Consider the following 21,784-nt stretch of genomic DNA (forward strand, 5'->3'; position numbering starts at 1 on the left):
GATCACGTTCGCAAACCCAAGCGTCCACTGTACTTTCTATGGGAAATTGCGCCTTGGTTTGGGAAAACTTTTGGTTTTGGAACAGACTTCTGGAACAGATTATGTTTGAGAAACAAGGTACCACTGTAAAAAGAAACCTGAGTCCCTGATGAACACGGGAACTTCATTAGAACCTGCTGGATCAGGCCAAAGGACCATCTAGTCCAGCATCCTGTTCTCACAGTGGCCAAAAAGATTCCTGAGGGAAACAAGGGATCAGGATTTGAACACAAGACCACTCTCCCCTCCTTTGTTTCCCATTAACTGGTAATCAGAAGCATTGCTGCCTCCACAGCTTGACGCAGCAATAGCCCTTTCCTCCACGAATTCGTCTGATCCTCTTTAAAGCCATCCAAATTGATGGCCATTACTGCCTTCTATGGGAGTGAGTTCCATAATTTAACTAAGTGTGACGTGAATAAGGACTCTGTTCAACTCCAAACCAGTATAGCAGGGACTGGGAGCCTAAAGACTGTACAGGGGTACCTCAGGTTACATACGCTTCAGGTTACAGACTCCGCTAACCCAGAAATAGTGCTTCAGGTTAAGAACTTTGCTTCAGGATGAGAACAGAAATCGTGCTCTGGCAGTGCAGCAGCAGCAGGAGGCCCCATTAGCTAAAGTGGTGCTTCAGGGTAAGAACAGTTTCAGGTTAAGAACGGACCTCCGGAACGAATTACGTCCTTAACCTGAGGTACCACTGTACAGGATTTTTTTCAGTCTCCGCAAACTACTCTGGAAAAAACCCCCACCAATTTTGGCGTTCTTCAGAGTGGAAGCTGAATACGCTTTTATGCTACTGAATACGCAATTCAGTAGCATAAAAGGAGAATGGGCATTCACTTTGTGGGTGGGAAGTCAGAAAAGGAGGTTAAAATCTTTTCCGCTTACTTTTAAACGAAATTATAATGCCAGGGCCTTGCATACAGGGTTGTTGGGAGTAAAAACGTAAGATATGCTGAGCTAAACTCCCGAGCAGGGAAAGAGGGATGGAAGGATCATGCAATGATCGTTATTAATGGCTGCCCCACCCCCTGCACTGCTTAAAACTTAGATTCTTGTTTGTCTCCAGGGGGAAGACAAACTTTTCATCATCTGGGTAATAATGTTGGCTAGCTTGCTATTTTGGGCTTGATGTCCCAAGATGATCAATTTGCTCACACCCAGCAGCTCTCCTGTTTCAAAACAAACAAGCACTAAGCCAGTGGACGCTGCATTTCACAATATTTTTTTCCATTGCTTGGTGGCAGGGAGAGGATTGCAAATGTGCTGCAGTCATTAGAGAGCACAGATTGCGTAATTTTTGCAAAGGGCCAAGCAGTCAGCTTTAATTTTAGAAAACGCGCAAGCGGGGATACCCAAGCGCTGGATAAAGAATCCTGGAGGAGGTTTCTTGTTATTATTATAACCAGGAAGTCATGCACGGGTGGAGGGAAGACACAGGGCAAGAAATAAGAAATGGATAAATGTTGGTACATAATGAAATGTGAAAATGTGAATTTACAAATACAGTGGTACCTTGGGTTAAGTACTTAATTTGTTCCGGAGATCCGTACTTAACTTGAAACTGTTCTTAACCTGAAGCACCACTTTAGCTATTGGGGCCTGCTGCTGCTGCCGTGCCGCCGGAGCACAATTTCTGTTCTCATCCTGAAGCAAAGTTCTTAATCCGAGGTACTATTTCTGGGTTAGCGGAGTCTGTAACCTGAAGCGTATGTAACCTGAGGTACCTCTGTATAATGTACAGTGGTACTTCGGGTTACAGACACTTCAGGTTACGCGATTCCGGGTTGCGCACCGCACCAAACCCAGAAGTACCGGAACGGGTTACTTCTGGGTTTCGGTGCTCGTGCATGTGCAGAAACACTAAATTGAGCTTTGCACATGCGCAGAAGCGCCAAATCGTGACCCACGCATGCACAGACGCAGCGCTGCGGGTTGAGAACGTGCTTCCAGCATGGATCACATTCGCAAGCCGAGGTTCCACTGTATAAGTATCATAAATGTATATGTATATGTCAAGATTTCATATGTTTATTGCAGCATAAATAAATAAATAAGAAAGAATCCTGGAGGAGCACGCATGGCACCCAGGCTGAAGGCTATTAAAAGAATGGGAATGGTTTAAAAATAAAGGAAAGAGGAGAAGGAGGAGAAGAAGAAGTTAACTTCAATTGCAGTGGGCCCTCCAGGGCTCCTGGCATTTGCCCCAACATGTTGGGTGCTCATGCTGGGCCTGCACTGGCCACAATTTAAAAATTTAAGAAACGAAAATATCCTGAAGCGAGACTTGCGACACAGCCATCCTCCACAGCCCAGCTTAACGGTAGGGCCCCTCACTAAGCACAGAGAACACAGTAATTACCTGGCTATAAATGGTTTGCTGCAAATTTAATCCCCTTTCATGCAGCTGCAACTGTAGGGAAAAAAAAATGTGATTATAGTACCCAAAACAAAACATTTTTTTTTAAAAAAATGATGGGTGGGAAAGATCACAAGAGGAACAGGTCCTTAAAGGATTTGCTACTGGAGTTTAGCTATTAAGGGTATCAGCACTGGAGACTGATAAAAAAATAAATAAATTGAGTTGCAGAGATAACCTTACAAGATTATTTTCCACCTTTGCTACGAGTTCTGTCTCAAACATCCAAATTCTGCAACTGAGTCCATTATGTGCTTAAGGCTACACTTTTCCCCAGGAGTCAGACCCATTAAACACTGCAGGACTCGAACTCAGGCCACATGTGCAAGGTTGCTGTTTGGTCATCATTTCCTATGATGACTGGATGGGTGTTAACTGTCGGGACTCCATCACCAGGATTCGGCCACACCTTCTCCTTATCACTCAAAGAGAACCAATTTAATATTATAATCCAGGGGTCAGCAAGGTTTACCTTGCCTGGGCCAGTACACTCCTGCGGAGATTGCTCCGTGGGCTGGATCACGTCTGCGCAGACGTGATTTCCGGCACCGCAGAAGCAGATCCCCACTCTGCCGGTTTAGCGCAGCATGCAGGGACTCGCCGAGCGAGCGGCTTGGTTCGGGGGCAGCTTGTGGGCCATTTAAATGACCCGCGTGGGCCGCTTGTGGCCCATGGGCGGCAGGTTGCTGACCCCTGTTATACCGTATTTTTCGCTCCATAAGACGCACCTAGTTTTTAGAGTTTTTATATCAACAACCTCAGATATGCAGATGACACAACCTTGATGGCAGAAAGTGAGGAGGAATTAAATAACCTTTTAATGAGGGTGAAAGAGGAGAGTGCAAAATATGGTCTGAAGCTCAACATCAAAAAAACAAACTAGGATCATGGCCACTGGTCCCATCACCTCCTGGCAAATGGAAGGGGAAGAAATGGAGGCATTGATAGATTTTACTTTCTTGGGCTTCATGATCACTGCAAATGGTGACAGCAGCCATGAAATTTAAAGACGCCTGCTTCTTGGGAGAAAAGCAATGACAAACCTAGACAGCATCTTAAAAAGCAGAGACATCACCTTGCCAAAAAAGCTCCATATAGTAAAAGCTATGGTTTTCCCAGTAGTGATGTATGGAAGTGAAAGCTGGACCACGAAGAAGGCTGATCACCGAAGAATTGATGCTTTTGAATTCTGGTGCTGGAGGAGACTCTTGAGAGTCCCATGGATTGCAAGAAGATCAAACCGATCCATTCTGAAGGAAATCAGCCCTGAGTGCTCACTAGAAGGACAGATCCTGAAGCTGAGGCTCCAAGACTTTGGCCACCTCATGAGAAGAGAAGACTCCCTGGAAAAGACCCTGATGTTGGGAAAGATGGAGGGCACAAGGAGAAGGGGACGCCAGAGGACGAGATGGTTGGACAGTGTTCTCGAAGCTACGAACATGAGTTTGGCCAAACTGTGGGAGGCAGTGGAAGACAGGAGTGCCTGGCGTGTTCTGATCCATGGGGTCACGAAGAGTCGGACACGACTAAACGACTAAACAACAACAAGGTTTTAGAGGGGGAAAGCAAGAAAAAAAATATTCTGCCCAGAGTATGTAAGCCTGTATGCGTCCCAGATGCCAATGCAGGCAGGAGGCTCTGCTCAGCGCTCCCTTTAAAGAGCCGTGCAGAGCGTGTGTGTGACTCTTGGGGGCTTTTCCCCGAGGAGGGAGAAGGGCAGCCCATCAGTCCCTTCTCCCTCCTCGGGGAAAAGCCTCCAAGAGCCACGCTCCCTTTAAAGAGCCATGCGGAGCATGTGTGCAGCTCTTTAAAGGGAGCGCTGAGCAGAGCCTCCCGCCTGCATTCGCTCCATAAGACGCACACACATTTCCCCTTACTTTTTAGGAGGGGGGAAATGCGTCTTATGGAGTGAAAAATACGGTAATCCCTCTGACAACTTCCTGGTCAGCACCTTCTTTTTCATGGAAGGCTACCCAAGAAAGGGAGTAAGAGACAGGAAGGACAGGTCAATTCTTCAAAGGGGGACGACTGCCATCCCATGGCTATGCCTGCTGGCCACTCGCAGTCCCCATGGTGGCTAAATTCACCCCAAAAACACCTGCTAGCCTCCAATGCCACTCAAGGAGGATTTTGATTTAAGGGAAGCGAAACTCAACGCTCCCGACACTTACCATTGCTTTTATAGCCGCAGTTCTAACCCGAGGATCCTGGTCACTGAAGTGATCCCCGATGATCTTCTGGACGTCTTTGGGAGGCTGGCCTTCGACTTCTTTTGAGGTGCCTTTTTCCACAGTCCCAAGGTAGCCAATCAGGAGGAGGCACTTGGTCCTTACCCCGTGGGAAGAATCAGTCAGATGCTGAGGAATAAGGAAGAAGTAAATGAATGAAAAGATGAGCCCAAACTTCTCCCGACATTTTGTCTTCACCGGAGGAACCTCAGGTTAGGTTCTTGTTGGGGTTTTTTTTTAATGGACCTGTTTGTTTGGGGATGCAGCACTCTTGGGGACGTTGGGCTTATAAGAAGTGGAATTTTAAGCATGTTGCCAAATTTGGGGAAGGGGTTTTTTAATGAAATCTCAGCAATAATTGGGGGCGGTGAGTCAAAAAACCAACTGGGTTGGCTTTATTAAATCTCCATACACACCCAGCAGAAAACCAGGGCATCTTACATTAAAAATAAATAAATCTCAGCAGCTATATACTAGCAAAAATCTTTCAATGGTTAAGCATAGTAAAATAGCACAGCGAAGCCTGAGAAATCACATTAACTGAGAAATTGATGCAAAGGTTACATTCAGTCACAGGGGGTAGGGAGAAGGAAAAAGATATATTTTTGGCAGATTTCTTAATGCAGACCAATTTAAAAAAAATACTGTTAAATATGTTCCAATGGTCTTTAAAAATATCTGGATTATGCAACGTTTAAGTTGTATTTGTTCAAAGGGGACATACCCTCGGGAGAATAACGATGCAGACTTGTGAATCTATATATACACTGTCTGGTTTATTGTTTGTAGGTTGGCTTTACTTGGATTTTGTTATCTTAGGAACAATTTTGGTGTCAGAGGTTGTATGGCTGTGCAAGAAAATGAATAAAAAACTATTATTATTATTATTATTATTATTATTATTATTATTATTATTAAAAATAAAAAACCTCTCCCCAAGCCACTTTTCCATCTCATAGAATCATAGAATCATAGAGTTGGCAGAGACCACAAGGGCCATCAAGTCCAACCCCCTGCCAAGCAGGAAACACCATAAGAGCACTCCTGACATATGGTTGTCAAGCCTTTGCTTAAAGACCTCCAAAGAAGGAGACTCCACCACACTCCTTGGCAGCAAATTCCACTGTCGAAGAGCTCTTACTGTCAGGAAGTTCTTCCTAATGTTTGGGTGGAATCTTCTTTCTTGTAGTTTGGAACCATTGCTCCGTGTCTGTTTCTCTGGAGCAGCAGAAAACAACCTTTCTCCCTCCTTAGGTCATGCTCCCTCCCTACAGTGCTCTAGGCCCTATTTTTTGCTTGGCTACAGGTGTCCTTGAACTGTAATAATGCCTCTTGGCTGCATGGACGGAAAGGGGTGTTGGGTGGGTGCTATGTAGAGCCTCTGACTTTTGCCTGGCTGGAATGTAGCCAACTGTAAGAGTTGCATCTAGTGCTCTGCGCAGCTTTTGCCTCTAGCCTGCTCACCACCCCCGAAGGGGAAATGCAGCTCTCAGGCTGAAGGAAGCTTCGCTCCACCTAAAAATATTTCGATACAGTGGTGCCCCACAAGATGAATGCCTCGCAAGACGGAAAACCCGCTAGACGAAAGGGTTTTCCGTTTTGGAGGTGCTTCGCAAAACGAATTTCCTATGTCTTGCGAGTTCCTGCGGGGTTTTTTTCCTCCCCCCCCCTTTTTCTAAGCCGCTAAGCCGCTTATCTGCTAAGCCGCTAATAGCGCAAATAGCGCTAATCCGCTAAGCCGTCAATGGGCTTGCTTCGCTAGACGAAAAAACCGCTAGACGAAGAGACTCGCGGAACGGATTCTTTTCGTCTTGTGAGGCACCACTGTATTTAATAGTTCAAATTACCTTGCAGGCAACATCCACCAGGCGCATCCTCACCGCAGGGCTTTCTTGGAGCTTCTTTCCAATCACCAACAAGGTATCCAGCAGCTGAGCAAGAACTTGGTGGGACTCTTAAAAACAACAGTTTTTTTTAAAAAAGTCATTATTTCATCTTGCATTCACTCATGTCTTGGGTCTGGAGGCACATGGCCCAGCAACTACGCTGAATCTAAGCAGGTAACCATTTGATTTAATCATTTTAACTCTTCACTTGAATTTCCAAACATCATTCTCAAATATCGCACCGGCTTTTTATTACTATGGAGACCGGCCTTCTAGTCTTTCCATCTGCTCTGCCAAAAGGAGAAACGCCAGCGATTCTGTTTCATACACTTTTTACGGTAGTCATACCTCGGGTTGCAAACGTGATCTGTGCAGGAGGCACGTACACAACCCGCAGCGTTCGCAACTCGCAGCTCTGCGTATGCGCATGATGTGATTTAGTGGTTCTGCGCATGTGCGAGCGCCGTTCCAGTACTTCCGGGTTCAGCGCAGTCTGTAACCCAAAAACGCACAACCCGCAGCGTTCGCAACCTGAGGTATGATTGTACGTCCTGCCACTTTTCTGTACCAGTCGGTCAGTTTTATAAGTGACAGGGCAAACCTTGGTTGCAAGCTTGCTGCAAGCCTGGAGAGAGCTAAACCACGAGCCCAGGTTCAGCCAAACACTATGCCAAACCATGACTTAGCTCACCACAGTAGCAGGAGGACTAGGGAGCAGTCCGGCATCTGCAATCTCCTCTCCTGAAGCCCGCATCCTCACACATTCACGCTAAACCTTGGTAATGATGTGCAAACCAAACCATTTTTCAAACAAGATTCAGGGCTAATCAATGAGGTGCCCTCCAAATGCTTTTGTCTAAAACTCTCCCCATCCCTGGGTGGAGAGGCTGCAACCATAACCACCGGTTATCCCTGGTCTAGGCAGATACCTATAATATGACTCAATCTAAAGCAGTTTCATGCAATGATATGAAAGCAGTGTGCATGTACAACAACCCTCACCCCCAACAAAGTGAAATCTGGAAGAATTCATACACCTCACCAGACTCCGTTTGAAAAATATCACCTACTCTCATTTTGGAGTGTGTTGATGGCATCATCCAGAATGCAGTCAGGAGAAAAGCCTGGAGTCTTTGTCAGCAAACCCAGCAAGGAAGCAACCTTCAACCTCACAGAAGGATCATTCTCCTAGGATGACAATAAGAGAAAAAGGAGGACTAAAGCCTTAACAAACCAACTCTATCTGGGTGCGCAGTATCCATCACAGAATTTACATAAAAGTAGACTTTCAATACGGTCCTCCTCAACCACTGTCACCTGTGCAGTAGCAAACAATACTCCCCAAATTTCAACTTCTTACCATTACATTTTCATTCTTAAAATCCCAATAAATTGACTGATTTTTGCTCCCAAGACACCTTGCGATACCATGAGATACTGCCCCTTGGCCCTACCTTGTAATAATGCTCCAGCAAGATTCTGACCACTCCTTCCACACTTTCGGCTTCTACTGGCTTCCGAGCAAACTGAAGGAGGTACTGCAAAGCGTCCGCTGGCGAAGTTGCCTTGCACAGATCCACATGGAGTGCGGCCGACTTACTTGGTTTGGTCAGTCGGAGTTTCTTCGCTGAAATTTCCTCATGCTGCTGTTGCTGAAATACGAACGCTGTGTTAGGCTGCAGTCACACACAAACAAGCAAGAGCGGCAGTATTAACTTGTTCTCCACAACTTGTTCCAGAGTAACTTCCTTATTGCTGTTATTATAGCTTCACGCTATTTCACTTGTCTACAACATCCTAGGAGCCTTTAGGAGCTCACCAAATTGGGGGAAATGTGGAAAAGGGTTATATTCATTAGATTTGTACTTTACTGCCCACTAAGAGTCCCAAAGTGGCTTACGATAAAAATACAACACACCTGTCTGGACTTTCACTTTTCACTAACCCTACCTTTGCCTGGTACTGAAACAATGACAAGGCTGGCACCAGGTGAACCCCTCTGGGAAGAGCATCACCGTATTTTTCGCTCCATAAGACGCACCAGACCATAAGGCGCACCTAGTTTTTGGAGGAGGAAAACAAACAAAAAAAATATTCTGAATCTCAGAAGCCAGAACAGCAAAAGGGATCGCTGCGCAGTGAAAGCAGCAATCCCTCTTGCTGTTCTGGCTTCTGGGATAGCTGCGCAGCCTGCATTCGCTCCATAAGACGCACACACACATTTCCCCTTACTTTTTAGGAGGGGAAAAGTGAGTCTTATAGAGCAAAAAATACGGTAAATAAATTGGGGAATGGGGAGCTGCCACAGAGAAGGGCTGCTGCCTTTCAAAGATAGATCTCAAAACAAGAGGTTTTAAAAAAAACCCTGAATACCAAATGTTACAGTGTCACATTCCAAAACTTGGAGGAGAGATCCGATTTCACTTCTTAATGAGCTCTCAAATCATTTGCCAGGCAGAAATCCAACAGATAAAGCTTTCCCAACATGTAGACAGAGGTGATTACCAGAAAAGCATCATTTTGCCCGCAGGTTTTCTGCTCATCACACAACACCCAAGAAATCAGCTGGCAAAATTGTAAGCAAGCGTAATGAACCTGCAACCTACCAAGAGTGCCTTTCTCTGCATATAAGGTTCACAATCATTGCCCCTTAACATTATTTAATTACTGACTGCATTGTCTTTCTCCTCCAAGGAGCTCTAAGTGGCATGCACAGTTCTCTATCACCTTCATTTAATTATTATTATTAATAGGCCAAATTCTGTGCGACTGCCATAAAACCTAAGGGAACAAGCTGTGCTACCATAATGACTAAGGCCTTAAATGACAATTTTGGCTTACAGTGGTATCTCGGGTTAAGAACTTAATTCGTTCCAGAGGTCCGTTCTTAACCTGAAACTGTTCTTAACCTGAAGAACCACTTTAGCTAAATGGGGCCTCCCGCCGCCGCCGCCGCGCAATTTCTGTTCTCATCCTGAAGCAAAGTTCTTAACCCGAGGTACTATTTCTGGGTTAGCGGAGTCTGTAACCTGAAGCGTATGTAAGCTGAGGTACCACTGTATATTTTAGTGATTAAAATTTATGTATTTTTAACTGCTGCTATATCTGTACCCAAGTGTAAACCCAATTGTAAACTCAAATGTATCCCTATCATGTTTTATGACTTCCCTGATATTGTATGTGAGCTGGAACTGGTCTGTGATCGAAATTAATAAATTCTATTATTATTATTATTATTATTATTATTATTTATTATTTTATTATTATTATTATTATTATTATTATGAATTTGTTAGCCACTTTTCATCCTTCCCAGGGTAACCCAAACCGACTTACAACCAAACAAACAACAGGCCCCGCGTAGAAACATTAAGGCCAAGAGGAAAAACAAATGCACTGAAAACATCCCTCCCATTTCTAAGAGGCCATAGTTTAATCCTTACAACAACCCTGTGAGGTGGGGTCAGGATGAGAGGCGAGAGCAGCTACCTCCCCCCCCCTCCACCCGCACCGAGGTCACACCCAATGAGTGGCAGGATTTGAACCCAGGTCCCTAAGCCCGCCACTCTAACCACTGCGCAACATTGCCCTTGCCGTGGATGGGAGACGAAGAAGCTTTACAGGTTTCGCCCTATCCCCCTCCCTTCCCCTCCCCACCCCACTTCCAAGGCCTCGCCGGTTACCTGGACCACCACTTTGCTGAACTCTTCGTACACCCGTTTCTTCAGGTGCGCCGCCATGATGGTCTTGCTATTTCGCTTTCCGGCGCCGGCTGAGCCCCGCCGGCCACCGTCCTCTCCCTTTTCCTTCCCTCCCTCCCGCGCCGAGTATAAGTCAAAGAGATGAGGTTCTTAAGCCTTCCGCCCTTCTACTTCGGGCTTCCAATCGCAGCCATCAGACTCCTCCGCGTGCGGAGGCGAAGAGGGGAGGAAGTAAATGGGGAATATTCTTATATAGCCATGTTAAGAATTCGAGAAAAGCCGGAGAAGGTTGCGGCGCCTTGAAAGCTCGCAGGGGCTGTTGCACCAAGGAGAGACGTGAAGGTCTCAATTAATCTGCCTCTGCCCAAACTCACACACCCTTTTTTTTTAGGGCGAAGGGCATGATTATTGGAAAATCATTTGCAAAGAAACCTTCAGTTGCTTAACTGTTTCAGGCAGCGCTCTAAGCTCCTTCTGGATGCCTGGCTATTCGGTTTTTTATACGCTTAGTGGCTCCTATTTAACAGCCACCACTCTTGCCCCGCAAGGGATTTAATGCATGCGATGAGGACCCGGAAGTCTCTATAAACGAAATGTCACTTAAGACTGTAGCCCCTTGTTGGGCAAATAGACTGTAGGCTCGGAAGTCGCAAAAAGGGGCGGGGCGGACGGAGAGGGGCGGGGCCAGCTTTTCCTGAAATACTGTACTGCCTTATGCGTGGGTAGAAATGGAGCTGGTTGTGATGTAAGGGCGCTCTGCACATGCTCAAAGGCACTGATTTATTTGCTTGCTTGCTTTTAGATCCTGCTACTTAAGGGATCAAATTTTTAAAGGGAGACAGAAATAAGAACATCAGAACGGCCCCTGCCTAATAATAATAATAGTAATAATAATAATAATAATAATAATAATAATAATAATAATATTTATACCCCGCCCATCTGGCTGGGTTTCCCTTCATCAAGTCAGTGGCCCACCTCGACCTGTTCTCACGGTGGCCCAACTAGAGCCCTAAAAGCAGGACCCGAGTGGAGGGAGAACATTAACAAATTACTTTTATAAAATAGGGAAAAAATGCTGTTATAAATGTCAGCATGTTTTGGTAAAGGCATTCTTCAGCAACACAAGACAGCTGTTTTTTTCCCCTTCAGGAAAAAAATCTCTCCAGGCCTTCTGATAACAGCATTTTACTATTTTATAAAACTTTTTTTCAGTCCCATTTTGAGGTTTTGCCTCTGTATTTTATTTTAGTTTCCTAGCATGTGGTGCTTTCTAGCCCAGCCCCCCAATTTAGAGTGACATTTAAGGTCAGGGTGTTAGGATTTGAATCCAGCACCTGAAAGGTCTTAAATTAGAATAAAGAGTTAAACTAAAGTGAGTGAATACTAGACTGTTATCACTTTCCCTGCCTTTTCACCTGTGAAAAACCTAATCCTCTAGTGTCAAGGGAAAAAATACAGAAACATATCTGCAAAGGCATTGCATCTGCAAGGGAAGCTCAGCTCAGGGGCCCCAGGTCTCCAACAAAGGAAAACACGGAAAGTGTCAATACCAAATGCAGCAGTATCTATATACTGGCTCAATGTTATTCTATGGGAAAACTTTAGAAATTCATAAGAAATCATCAATCTTCTCAGTTCCAATGGCATTAGGACCCAGGGAAGTGAGATATAAGGGGCAAAAGGCAAGGAAAAGGTAAAGGACCCCTGGACGGTTAAGTCCAGTCAAAGGCAACTATGGGGTTGCGGCGCTCATCTCACTTTCAGGCTAAGAGAGCCGGCGTTTGTCCACAGACAGATTTCCAGGTCATGTGGCCAGCATGACTAAACCGCTTCTGGCACAACGGGACACCGTGACAGAAGCCAGAGAGTACGGAACTGCCATTTACCTTGCACTGGCGTGCTTTCGAACTGGTAGGTTGGCAGGAGCTGGGACAGAGCAACAGGAGCTCACTCCGTCATGGGGATTTGAACCGCCAACCTTCCAATCGGCAAGCCCAAGAGGCTCAGTGGTTTAGACCACAGTGCCACTATAACCCTGATCTAAGGGGAGGGGTTACTGAGCCCATCATAATCCCATAGATGTACAGTCAAGTTTGCAGGACCCTCCCAAGGAGTCATGTCTGGTGATATCCTGCCCCAAGAGTGTCAGACAGATAACCATCTCAATCACAACGCCTACGCACCCCACAGTGGGACGAAGTCCGGACAAGACAAAGGAGTATATCTGATTTGACTCGGGGACCAGGGAACTTTAAATACTTTCCTTTGTACTGTGATGGAGTAAGTGTGAAATACTATATTTGAGTGACAGGGGCATGCCTGGCTCTCAGGTTCTACCTGAGACCACACCTTTTCTGTGACATATCCAGGTAAAAAGGTAAAGGACCCCTGGACAGGGTTGCAGCATTCATCTCGCTTTCAGGCCAAAGGAGCCAGTGTTTATCCACAGACAGCTTTCCGGGTTGTGCAGTCAGCATGACTAAACCGCTTCTGGCGCAACGGGACACCATGATGGAAACCAGAGTGCACGGAAACGCCGTTTACCTTCCTGCTGCAGTGGTACCTATTTATCTGCTTGCACTGGCGTGCTTTCAAACTGTTAGGTTGGCAGGAGCGGGGACAGAGCAACAGGAGCTCACCCCGTCGCGGGGATTCAAACCACCAATTTTCTCACCCCGCTGCAGGGATTCGAACCCTCAACCTTCCGATCGGCAAGCCCACAAGGCTCAGTGATTTAGACCACAGCGCCACCCATGTCCTCCCTGTGACATATATGATGTCTTGATGATGTATTATGGGAAACTTTGGGAAACTTGAAAATACTGATGTAACCATTGTTCAGGGTTTCTGGCTGCTACGTCTCTGTGTCAGTGGGAAGTCTTGTTGCAACAATAAAGATCAGGCCTACTGGCTGCTGTTTTGCTTCTATCTCCTGGCTGAAGTCTCTTGGTTGTGACCCCCAAGCTGAAGAAAAAGAAGAAGAGGAGGAGGAGGACAACGACTTTGGATTTGATATCCCGCCTTTCACTCCCTTTTAAGGAGTCTCAAAGCGGCTAACATTCTCCTTTCCCTTCCTCCCCCACAACAAATACTCTGTGAGGTGAGTGGGGCTGTGGATGTCACATAGAGGAGGGAGAAAGGTTGTTTTCTGCTGCTCCAGAGAAGCAGACACGGAGCAATGGATCCAAACTACAAGAAAGAAGATTCCACCTAAACATTAGGAAGAACTTCCTGACAGTAAGAGCTGTTTGACAGTGGAATTTGCTGCCAAGGAGTGTGGTGGAGTCTCCTTCTTTGGAGGTCTTTAAGCAGAGGCTTGACAACCATATGTCAGGAGTGCTCTGATGGTGTTTCCTGCTTGGCAGGGGGTTGGACTCGATGGCCCTTGTGGTCTCTTCCAACTCTATGATTCTATGATTCTATGAGAGACTTCAGAGAAGTGTGACTGGCCCAAGGTCACCCAGCAGCTGCATGTGGAGGAGCGGAGACGCGAACCCGGTTCCCCAGATTACGAGTCTACCGCTCCTAACCACTACACCACACTGGGAGCCAACATTAGGCAAATGTGGGGTGCTCAAAGGACTCCCTGTTACAGTACTTCGCATAAAAAGGACCCCACATGCAGAAAACAAGGGTATGGCAGAGAGAAATTGAGAACAGGCATCTCCCTGATGTGCTAGTCTTCTACATGCAGAAAGTTGTGTGTGTTTTTAAAATGTGTTGAAGCACTGAAAAACACACCTCCACCTGTCTGCAATGATAAACTCTGCCTTCTTCCACTATCCCATAATTCTATATAACTTGCATAGTGGCTCAAACTTTGACCCAAATTAAATGTGACACCAGGTGAGCCGGAACAGATCTTGCTCGGTGTCCAGCACAGAAGGCTTCACATTTAATTAGAGCTTCACTTGCTCTCATCTCTCTGCCCTCCCCCAGGTTTCGAGGATACATTGGGGGGGGGGAGCTGCAGAGAAAAGGAGCAAATTGTCAACCGTGAACCCTGAAGAAATTGCCATGCAGATAAGTATGAACTGTGGTCATTATGAATTTAATAGTGGTCATTCACACACACACATGCAAAAAAAAATATATATAAGCCAGTTTATTTATTTATTTATTTGCACTTATAGACCACTTAATATTCCAAAAATCTCAGTTGCGACGGTAACATCCTAGCACCAGTGAATTCAATCCACAAGTGATAGCATGGAACCTCTTGGTGTGTTGTAAACTTCACGTTGCAATCTCCGTTGCAAGTTCCTTCATACAAGAAGAGCCACCTTAAGGACAGTTACAAAGTTTACTGGGAAGTTATAAAAATGCTCCCCGCACTGCTTTTTCAATATTTGTGTCTTCGCTCGTCTCTGAGCCTGACAGATAATATTGCATCCTAACCCATATTCAAGTTTCAAAAGTTCCTAAACACCTGATTCCACCCTCTCACCTGCTAGATATATTGTTGTCCTTATGTGTTCTATTCTGCAGTATTTATGCTCTTACAGCTGCAGAAATCTGCATGCTGCTGAGTCTTTGCATAGACATTTATGTAAAGCACTCCCCCTGGCCACCCAGGAATTCTGGGAACTTTAACTAAAGGGTGCTGGGAATCGTAGCTTTGTGAGGGTCAAACTACAGTTTCCAGGCGTCTTTGGGAGAACAAAACACTCTTTAAATGCACTGTGCATACACAGCCTTTTGCAGAACAAATAAATGTCAATTAAGCGAAACAGACATGCAGTGCTATGACGGAAGACAGCACTCGAGTTTAAAAATAAACATGAAGTAATCCAAGGCATGTGATTTGTTCAAATATCCCTAAAAAGAACAAGGATACTAAATCGAGAAGCTGCCTTGAATCTCAATAATGAATACAAAGGGTGTTCATAAGGGCTAATATAGCAGAAGTGCTGGTGGCAGATGGGGGGGCGGGGAATGGTGATGTTTGTAGACCACAAAAAGAGGACGTACCTGGCTGACCACACTTAGAATTTCCAAACTATTGCTATTTTGGGGTAGGGTTCAGTCACATACTGGCAGCTGCCCCACCACCCATCAAGTAAAACAATAGGAATACTTAACTAACTGACTAATATTTGTTTTCCTTCCCCCTGCCCCACCAACAATTTTATGCCATTGGTTTTGGGTTTCGCTAGTGGGGCCACTAGTGAAAGTGATGGCTGGTTCAGGCAGCCAGAAAGAAGTGCTATTCACACAATCACTCACTCTTCAGAACTCATTGCCACAAGAGTTATCCACTAGCTGGGAGAAACCAGAAGATGGAAATACGTTCTCAGTTCCTAATTTGACATTCTTCAAAAGCATGTTTACCAAGAGGGATGTGTTTCTTGCCTACCGAGTTTGCATATGATTACAGCTTTATTACCTTATTTAATCCAGAGGTGCAGGTGCAGCCAATATGAGGGCTCTGTACAGCTCTCCAGTCTTGAAATAAATGTTCAGACTGCCCCTAAAGAATACATTCCTCAAACAACCAGAAAGCTGTTCCTCTGTGTCAGGTGCTATATGCTGATGTAAAGGTAAAGGAATTAGGTCCAGTCACGGACAACTCTGGGGTTGCTGCGCTCATCTCGCTTATTGGCCAAGGGAGCCGGCATACAGCTTCTGGGTCATGTGGCCAGCATGACTAAGCCGCTTCTGGCGAACCAGAGCAGCACACAGAAACTCCGGAGCGGTACCTATTTATCTACTTGTACTTTGACATGCTTTCAAACTGCTAGGTGGGCAAGGAGCAGGGACCGAGCAACGGGAACTCACCCCCTCGCGGGGATTCGAACCACCAACCTTCTGATCAGCAAGCCCTAGGCTCTGTGGTATGCTGATGTACACAGTCACAAAGTCTATTTGTGCACCATGCGCTCTTGTCCTCTCCCTGGTACAATACAGCCAAAGAGCTGGGAGTCTATCAGCTCTGAGCCCCACAAAAAAATAACCTTCGGACCACGGCACACCATAAATCAAGACCACGGGCAATCTGTCCCCTGGGAACTGTAGTACAGGCAACTCCCCATGTACACATGTTCAATATGTGTGTGACCGCACAAATACGCATCGCACCTTTTTGCACAAATACGCATTGCAGGGTGGTGGCAGAACAGGGTGTTTGCAGGCTTTTTCACTGGTGCTTCAAATACAGTCAAACCTTGGTTCCCGAACGGCTTAGTTGCCGAACAAATCGGCTCCCAAACGCTGCAAACCCGGAAGTAAGCGTTCCAGTTTGCGAATGTTTTTCAGAAGCCAAACGTCCAACACAGCTTCTGCTTAAGTGCAGGAAGCCCCTGCAGCCAATCGGAAGCCGTGCCTTGGTTTTCGAACCGTTTTGGGAATTGAAAGGCCTCCTGGAATGGATTAAATTCGAGAACCAAGGATTAAGTTCGAGAACCAAGGTATATGCCATTTCAGTGCGTGTAAACTGGGAGTTGCCTGTATTTTCCTTGCAACAGTACGAATCCAGGTGGAAATTGCGGGAGGAGCAGGTGAGATAGATATAGCCAAGATGCATGCCTCTGAATCAAGACAAATTAACTCCACTCGGGAACGGGGAAATGCACCCTTGCGCCAAATGTGTTGGGGATCTGTCGGGCTGCCAACAGGAGCAAAGCTCTCAGGACATTCCAGCAGGCAATATTATCAGCAGCTGAAGTCCACTTACTTTGAAGCACCAACCCATTGGATATAAGAACATAGGAACCTGCCTTATGCCAAATCAGACCACTAGCCCCTCTAGCTCAATATTTGTCTACACTGACTGGAGTTTTTGTGGAGTTTCAGGCAGGGGAAATCTCCAGTCTTGCCCAGAGATGCCAACGAGGACTGGATTTTGCAGGTGAGGCGTGGGACCTACTACTGAGCTATAATAACAACAATGATAATAATAATAAATTTATTATTTATACCCCAGCCATCTGGCTGGGTTTCCCCAGCCACTCTGGGCAGCTCCTAACAGAATACAGTGGTACCTCAGGGGTTAAGTACTTAATTCGTTCCGGAGGTCTGTTCTTAACTTGAAACTGTTCTTAACCTGAAGCACCACTTTAGCTAATGGGGCCTCCTGCTGCTGCCGTGCCACCAGAGCACGATTTCTGTTCTCATTCTGAAGCAAAGTTCTTAACCTGAAGCACTATTTCTGGGTTAGCGGAGTCTGTAACCTGAAGCGTATGTAACCTGAGGTACCACTGTATTAAAAACATGATGAAAGGTCAAACATTAAAAATTTCCCTAAACAGAGCTGCCTTCAGATGTCTTCTAAAAGTCAGGTAGTTGTTTATTTCCTTGACATCTGATGGGAGGGCGGTTCCACAGGACGGGCGCCACCACCGAGAAGGCCCTCTTCCTGGTTCCCTGTAAGCTCACTTCTCGCAGTGAGGGAACCGCCAGAAGGCCCTCAGAGCTGGGCCTCAGTGTCCGGGCTGGACAATGGGGGTCGAGAGGCTCCTTCAGGTATACTGGGCCGAGGCCCTTCCCGCTGGCTTTCCGCTACCACCAAGTGAAGAGAAATTTGTAGAAGTAGTCATTGGATTTGAAACGGAAGCCCTTTTCTGGAACGTAGCCCTGGAGAGAGATTTTGTACCCTTTGGCCTCCACATCAATCTTGATGCAGTCGAGGAGGTCAGAAATGCCGGGAGAGGCTTTCCAGGGTCCAAACTTGACCACCGATTTCTTGTAGGAGTCCAAGCCATTGAGGGTGTCATGGCACTTGACGACATCCTCGTCCGTCTTCATCACGCACACCATGACGCTAGACTGCCGGGCCGCCACCGCTTCTGCCCTCGCGATGCGGATCATCAGCTCGATGTTCTCGTTGTAGCTGGGCACGCGGGCGAGGAACTGTTTCCTGGCCACCAGCTCCCCAAAGATCTGGGGAGAGTCCTCCAGCTGCTTGACCAAAGGCTCGATGTCGTAAAAGAGGGCTTCCTTGTACACCTCCTGGACACAGTTTGTGGGCACCTGGTTGCTGCGCAGGTATTCCAAGATGTACTTGAAGTAAGTCCCGGGCCGGTCTATGAAATATCTTCCCTCGGGGTCCGTGCGGAGCTTGGTCTGCCCACTGGCAAACATCTCAGCCAGCTTGGAACCAGGGTGCTTCTTCATGGTGCTTAGGGTGGTGGTGAATATCTCCCCGCCAACATTGAGCTCTATGATTTGAGACTGCTGAAAACAAAGAAAAGGAAACAAGGTGATATCCAGGGAAGGAAGGATGAATCTGTCCACTCTGATTTCTCACTGTTTATCATTTTTCCAATCTTTAAGTTCATTAACGCAGGCTTTTAGCCCTTATTTTGGAGGGTAACCAAATATGTTTGGTGTCTCTTTTTGCACATCCGCTTTTGCAAACCCTCCAACATTTCTCCAATGAAAATAGGGATGTCCTAATCCATAATAATAATAATTTTAATATTTATACCCCCCTTTCTTTCCCCAGGGCTACAACAGTTTAACAAGAAGGTACAGCAACTTGGGCTGTCAGTGGAACTTTTGCGATCAATGTCCCTACCATCTGCAAAGGCTATAATAAAAACTAGGTTGTGGGATATTGAACGCCAAGAACTAATAGTAGCAGCAGAGAAAATGTGTCCCCCTCTTTATTTTCAACTTTCTTGGGCACATGAGGTAAAGGTAAAGGTAAAGGGACCCCTGGCCATTAGGTCCAGTCGTGACCGACTCTGGGGTTGACAGGGTGGACCTGTCTTTTTCTAAATATTTATGGATGAGCATTTTGCGTTCTTGGGTTGTTGTTTTTTAAAAAATATCTTATTAATAAAATAAATCAAGGATGAAGAGCCTTACGTAATACTGTTACCGCAGGTTGAAAGCATTAACGTTGAAACGTTCGAAAACATTTTAAAGAAATACTGTACTCATTTCCCGATAAACCTGTTAGGCTGGTTAATAGGTATATTTTTGTAATAATGTTAGCTTAATCATAGTGATTAAGCTAACATTATTACATGTTTATTATTAACATTATTATTAACATTATTACTTATTCATGTTCTTATACTTGGTTTTTATGGTTTGGGGTTTTTTTTGCTATTTCTGTTCTTACATTGTTACTCGCTTTGAGACACTTTCATGTGAAAAGCAAGAATAAATAGAATATAATAATAATAACAACAACAACAATAATAATAATAATGGCAGAATAAAGGCTCATGCAGACTTCCATTTGTGCCACAATTTTTGTCCCACCGTTTTCCCTGGGAAAATCCTCTGCTGAATGGGAACAAACGTAAATTTGTGGAAACCCCCCATTGATATTTGTTCCGATTCAGGAGTAAACAGAGGGTTTTCCCAGGGAAAGCTGCAGGAACAAAAAAAACCCCCACCCTCTCAGACCTGAGCTTGGAAGTCCCAAACCTGAGCCTGGAAATCACAGCATAAACAGAAATCTGTTTATAAATGAAATAAATAAATAAAACAGAACCAGATGAGCCCTGAGAGGTATCACTGTCGCATTGAGGGCTCACCCAGTTACCTCTGCTCTGCATTTCTAGATGCAGGAAAACCCACTTTTTATCACTGAACAGATTGCTTTTTGCTCAGATTCAGTGGGAAACTGCGGGTTTCCCCAGGGAAAACACCATAACAAATGGGGGGGGACACTCCGAGAAAGCCCTGGAAAGCCCATACCTGTGGAGCAAAGGTTGGTGTGGATGATGGTCCCTGACAGGACTGGATTTAGCTTTGATGAGGCCCTAAGCTCCTGAAGGTAATGGGGTCCTTCATATGTCCAGCTGTCCTTTGTCAACAACAAATTTCTGCTGCTTTTTTGTGTTGAATATATGCTATATGGTAATTTATGGACCTAACAGGTATCTCAAGCCATTTGCACATGTTGCCATGCAATCAATCCATGCAGAATGGAGGCACCCTATATATAGAAATGAGCGAAACAGTGATATTTTAGGGAGCAGGCTAGCAGGCGGGGCTTGCATCAGGGACGTCCAAGTCCCAATAGTCTGTGATCTACTCACAGTATAGAAAAACTGGCAGTGGTCTACCCATTGTCCTGAAAAGACTGGCAGCAGTGATCTACCCAAAGTTGTGGAGCTTTTTTTAGGAAGCCAGAGTTGGTTATTTTGTAAGGAGATCGCTGAGGGGCCAGAGATCAACCAGGATCTACCAGGAACACCCCGTGATCTACCAGTAGATTGCAATCTACCTGTTGGACATGCCTGACTTACATCATAGGAGCCTGCACAACACAAAACACTGTTGCTGTATGTAGGTTTTATTTTATTTGGTTTTTTTATTATATATTTTGGAAATGTAGATCCAGGTTTTTTCTCCTTTAATTTTTTTTTGGGGGGGGGCCAAGAGAGGGGGGCCCTAAGCTATAGCTTGTTTAGCTTATACGTAAATCTGGCACTGGTCCCTGAGACCAGTATTGTTAACTTTGATTCAGAGGAGCTCTCCAGGGGCTCCGGCAGAGAGAAAGAAGTCACCAACTTACCTGGGCCTTTCTGTTACCTGGAGATCCTGGGCATTGAACCCACGACCTTCTCAAAGCTCGGAGCTGCACAGCCCCTCCCCAGCTAGCTGTTCCAGGAAGTCCTGGGCCCCGTGATTCACTCACCGTTTGCAGGTTGCTCCCAATTTGTTTCCGAAGGGAATTTGATTCCGACGAAATGCTCATCTTTCCCCTTCAACTCACACCTGCAAGCTTCAGATCTGCAGGAAGGGCAGCCAGCCCCCAAAAGACCCCAATGTGGTGAAGGGGTGTTGATCTTTCTCTCTTTCTCTCCCACAGCAGGTTCCCCCCTCGCAGCTGACTCCGGCACATCCGCCTGCCTGCCACTTGGCGGCCACAGCTCCCTGGAGAACTTCCCAGGTGAGTTACAGGTGCAAAGCAGGTAACCCGCAGGTGGAAATATTTTTCCAGGCCGGCTTGTCTTCTGGCAGCCAACTTTTGCTGAGCAGCCCAGAGAGAGAAGCACTGCCTATATATATATTCCTCCCTGTGACACCTGCATAAGAAGCCCTGGCCCAGACCCTCCCACTTTCTTCAGGTCTCACGTCCAGGTTAGCGTAGCCTGAAACACTCCCTTCTTGTGAACTGGTTACACCCTGCTCCCACAGCTTATCCTGAGCGACTGCTCTGTCTTTTAAAGGCACAGGAAGCTCATTCAGAGCTTAGCCGCTCTTTTGGGAGACCGGTCAATTGCCTGTTCTAGGCAGGGCTGCCCTCTCTCTGAAGAGGTTTGCAGCTCGGTTTGCAACTCCTAGACTCACCTTTGCCCCTTGAAGCGCAAGTGACTGCTGTGGCCAGGAATCATAGAGTTGGAAGGGACCCGAGAGTCATCTAGTCCAACCCTCTGCAATTTCAGGAATCTCAGCTAAAGTATCCGGCTTTGGTTAATATGGCGGGAAAGTGAGCAGAGCTGTCAACTTTCCCCTTTTCTTGCGAGGAATCCTATTTGGAATAATGGAATTTCCCTTAAAAAGGGGAAATGTTGAGAGCTATGAAAGTGAGGCACCAAAAAA

At 45.9% G+C, this 21,784-nt stretch overlaps 2 protein-coding genes across 5 annotated transcripts in view; both read right to left on the minus strand.

The window, feature by feature from the left end:
* INTS4 (integrator complex subunit 4) overlaps nucleotides 1–10,409 on the minus strand; it is a 34,378-nt gene extending 23,969 nt beyond the window's left edge. The window contains exons 1-6 of the mRNA XM_081860191.1: nucleotides 10,259–10,409; nucleotides 8,030–8,227; nucleotides 7,646–7,763; nucleotides 6,537–6,643; nucleotides 4,633–4,818; nucleotides 2,405–2,455 (exon numbers count right to left, since the gene is read on the minus strand). Of these exons, the coding sequence (XP_081716317.1) occupies nucleotides 2,405–2,455; nucleotides 4,633–4,818; nucleotides 6,537–6,643; nucleotides 7,646–7,763; nucleotides 8,030–8,227; nucleotides 10,259–10,315 (717 nt within the window). The 5' untranslated portion in view covers nucleotides 10,316–10,409. The remainder of the gene's footprint in view (nucleotides 1–2,404; nucleotides 2,456–4,632; nucleotides 4,819–6,536; nucleotides 6,644–7,645; nucleotides 7,764–8,029; nucleotides 8,228–10,258) is intronic.
* KCTD14 (potassium channel tetramerization domain containing 14) lies at nucleotides 958–21,288 on the minus strand. Of its 4 annotated transcripts, none has more exons than XR_014156161.1 (3): nucleotides 20,877–21,288; nucleotides 17,260–18,451; nucleotides 958–1,557 (listed from the first exon to the last, which is right to left on the minus strand). XR_014156161.1 is itself a non-coding variant. In XM_081860793.1 (2 exons), the coding sequence occupies exons 1-2, from the start codon at nucleotides 20,934–20,936 to the stop codon at nucleotides 17,777–17,779; spliced, it is 732 nt and encodes a 243-aa protein (XP_081716919.1). In that variant the 5' UTR covers nucleotides 20,937–21,288; the 3' UTR covers nucleotides 16,034–17,776. The 4 variants fall into 4 exon arrangements, 2 of the variants coding, with proteins under 2 accessions (XP_081716919.1, XP_081716918.1); XR_014156162.1 differs by lacking the exon at nucleotides 958–1,557 and adding an exon at nucleotides 1,739–1,760 and having other exon boundaries at nucleotides 17,449–18,451; XM_081860793.1 differs by lacking the exon at nucleotides 958–1,557 and having other exon boundaries at nucleotides 16,034–18,448.
* Nucleotides 21,289–21,784: the final 496 nt, after the last annotated feature.

The sequence above is a fragment of the Podarcis erhardii genome (assembly GCF_964252035.2).
Source record: "Podarcis erhardii genome assembly, chromosome: 4".
NCBI lineage: Eukaryota > Metazoa > Chordata > Lepidosauria > Squamata > Lacertidae > Podarcis > Podarcis erhardii.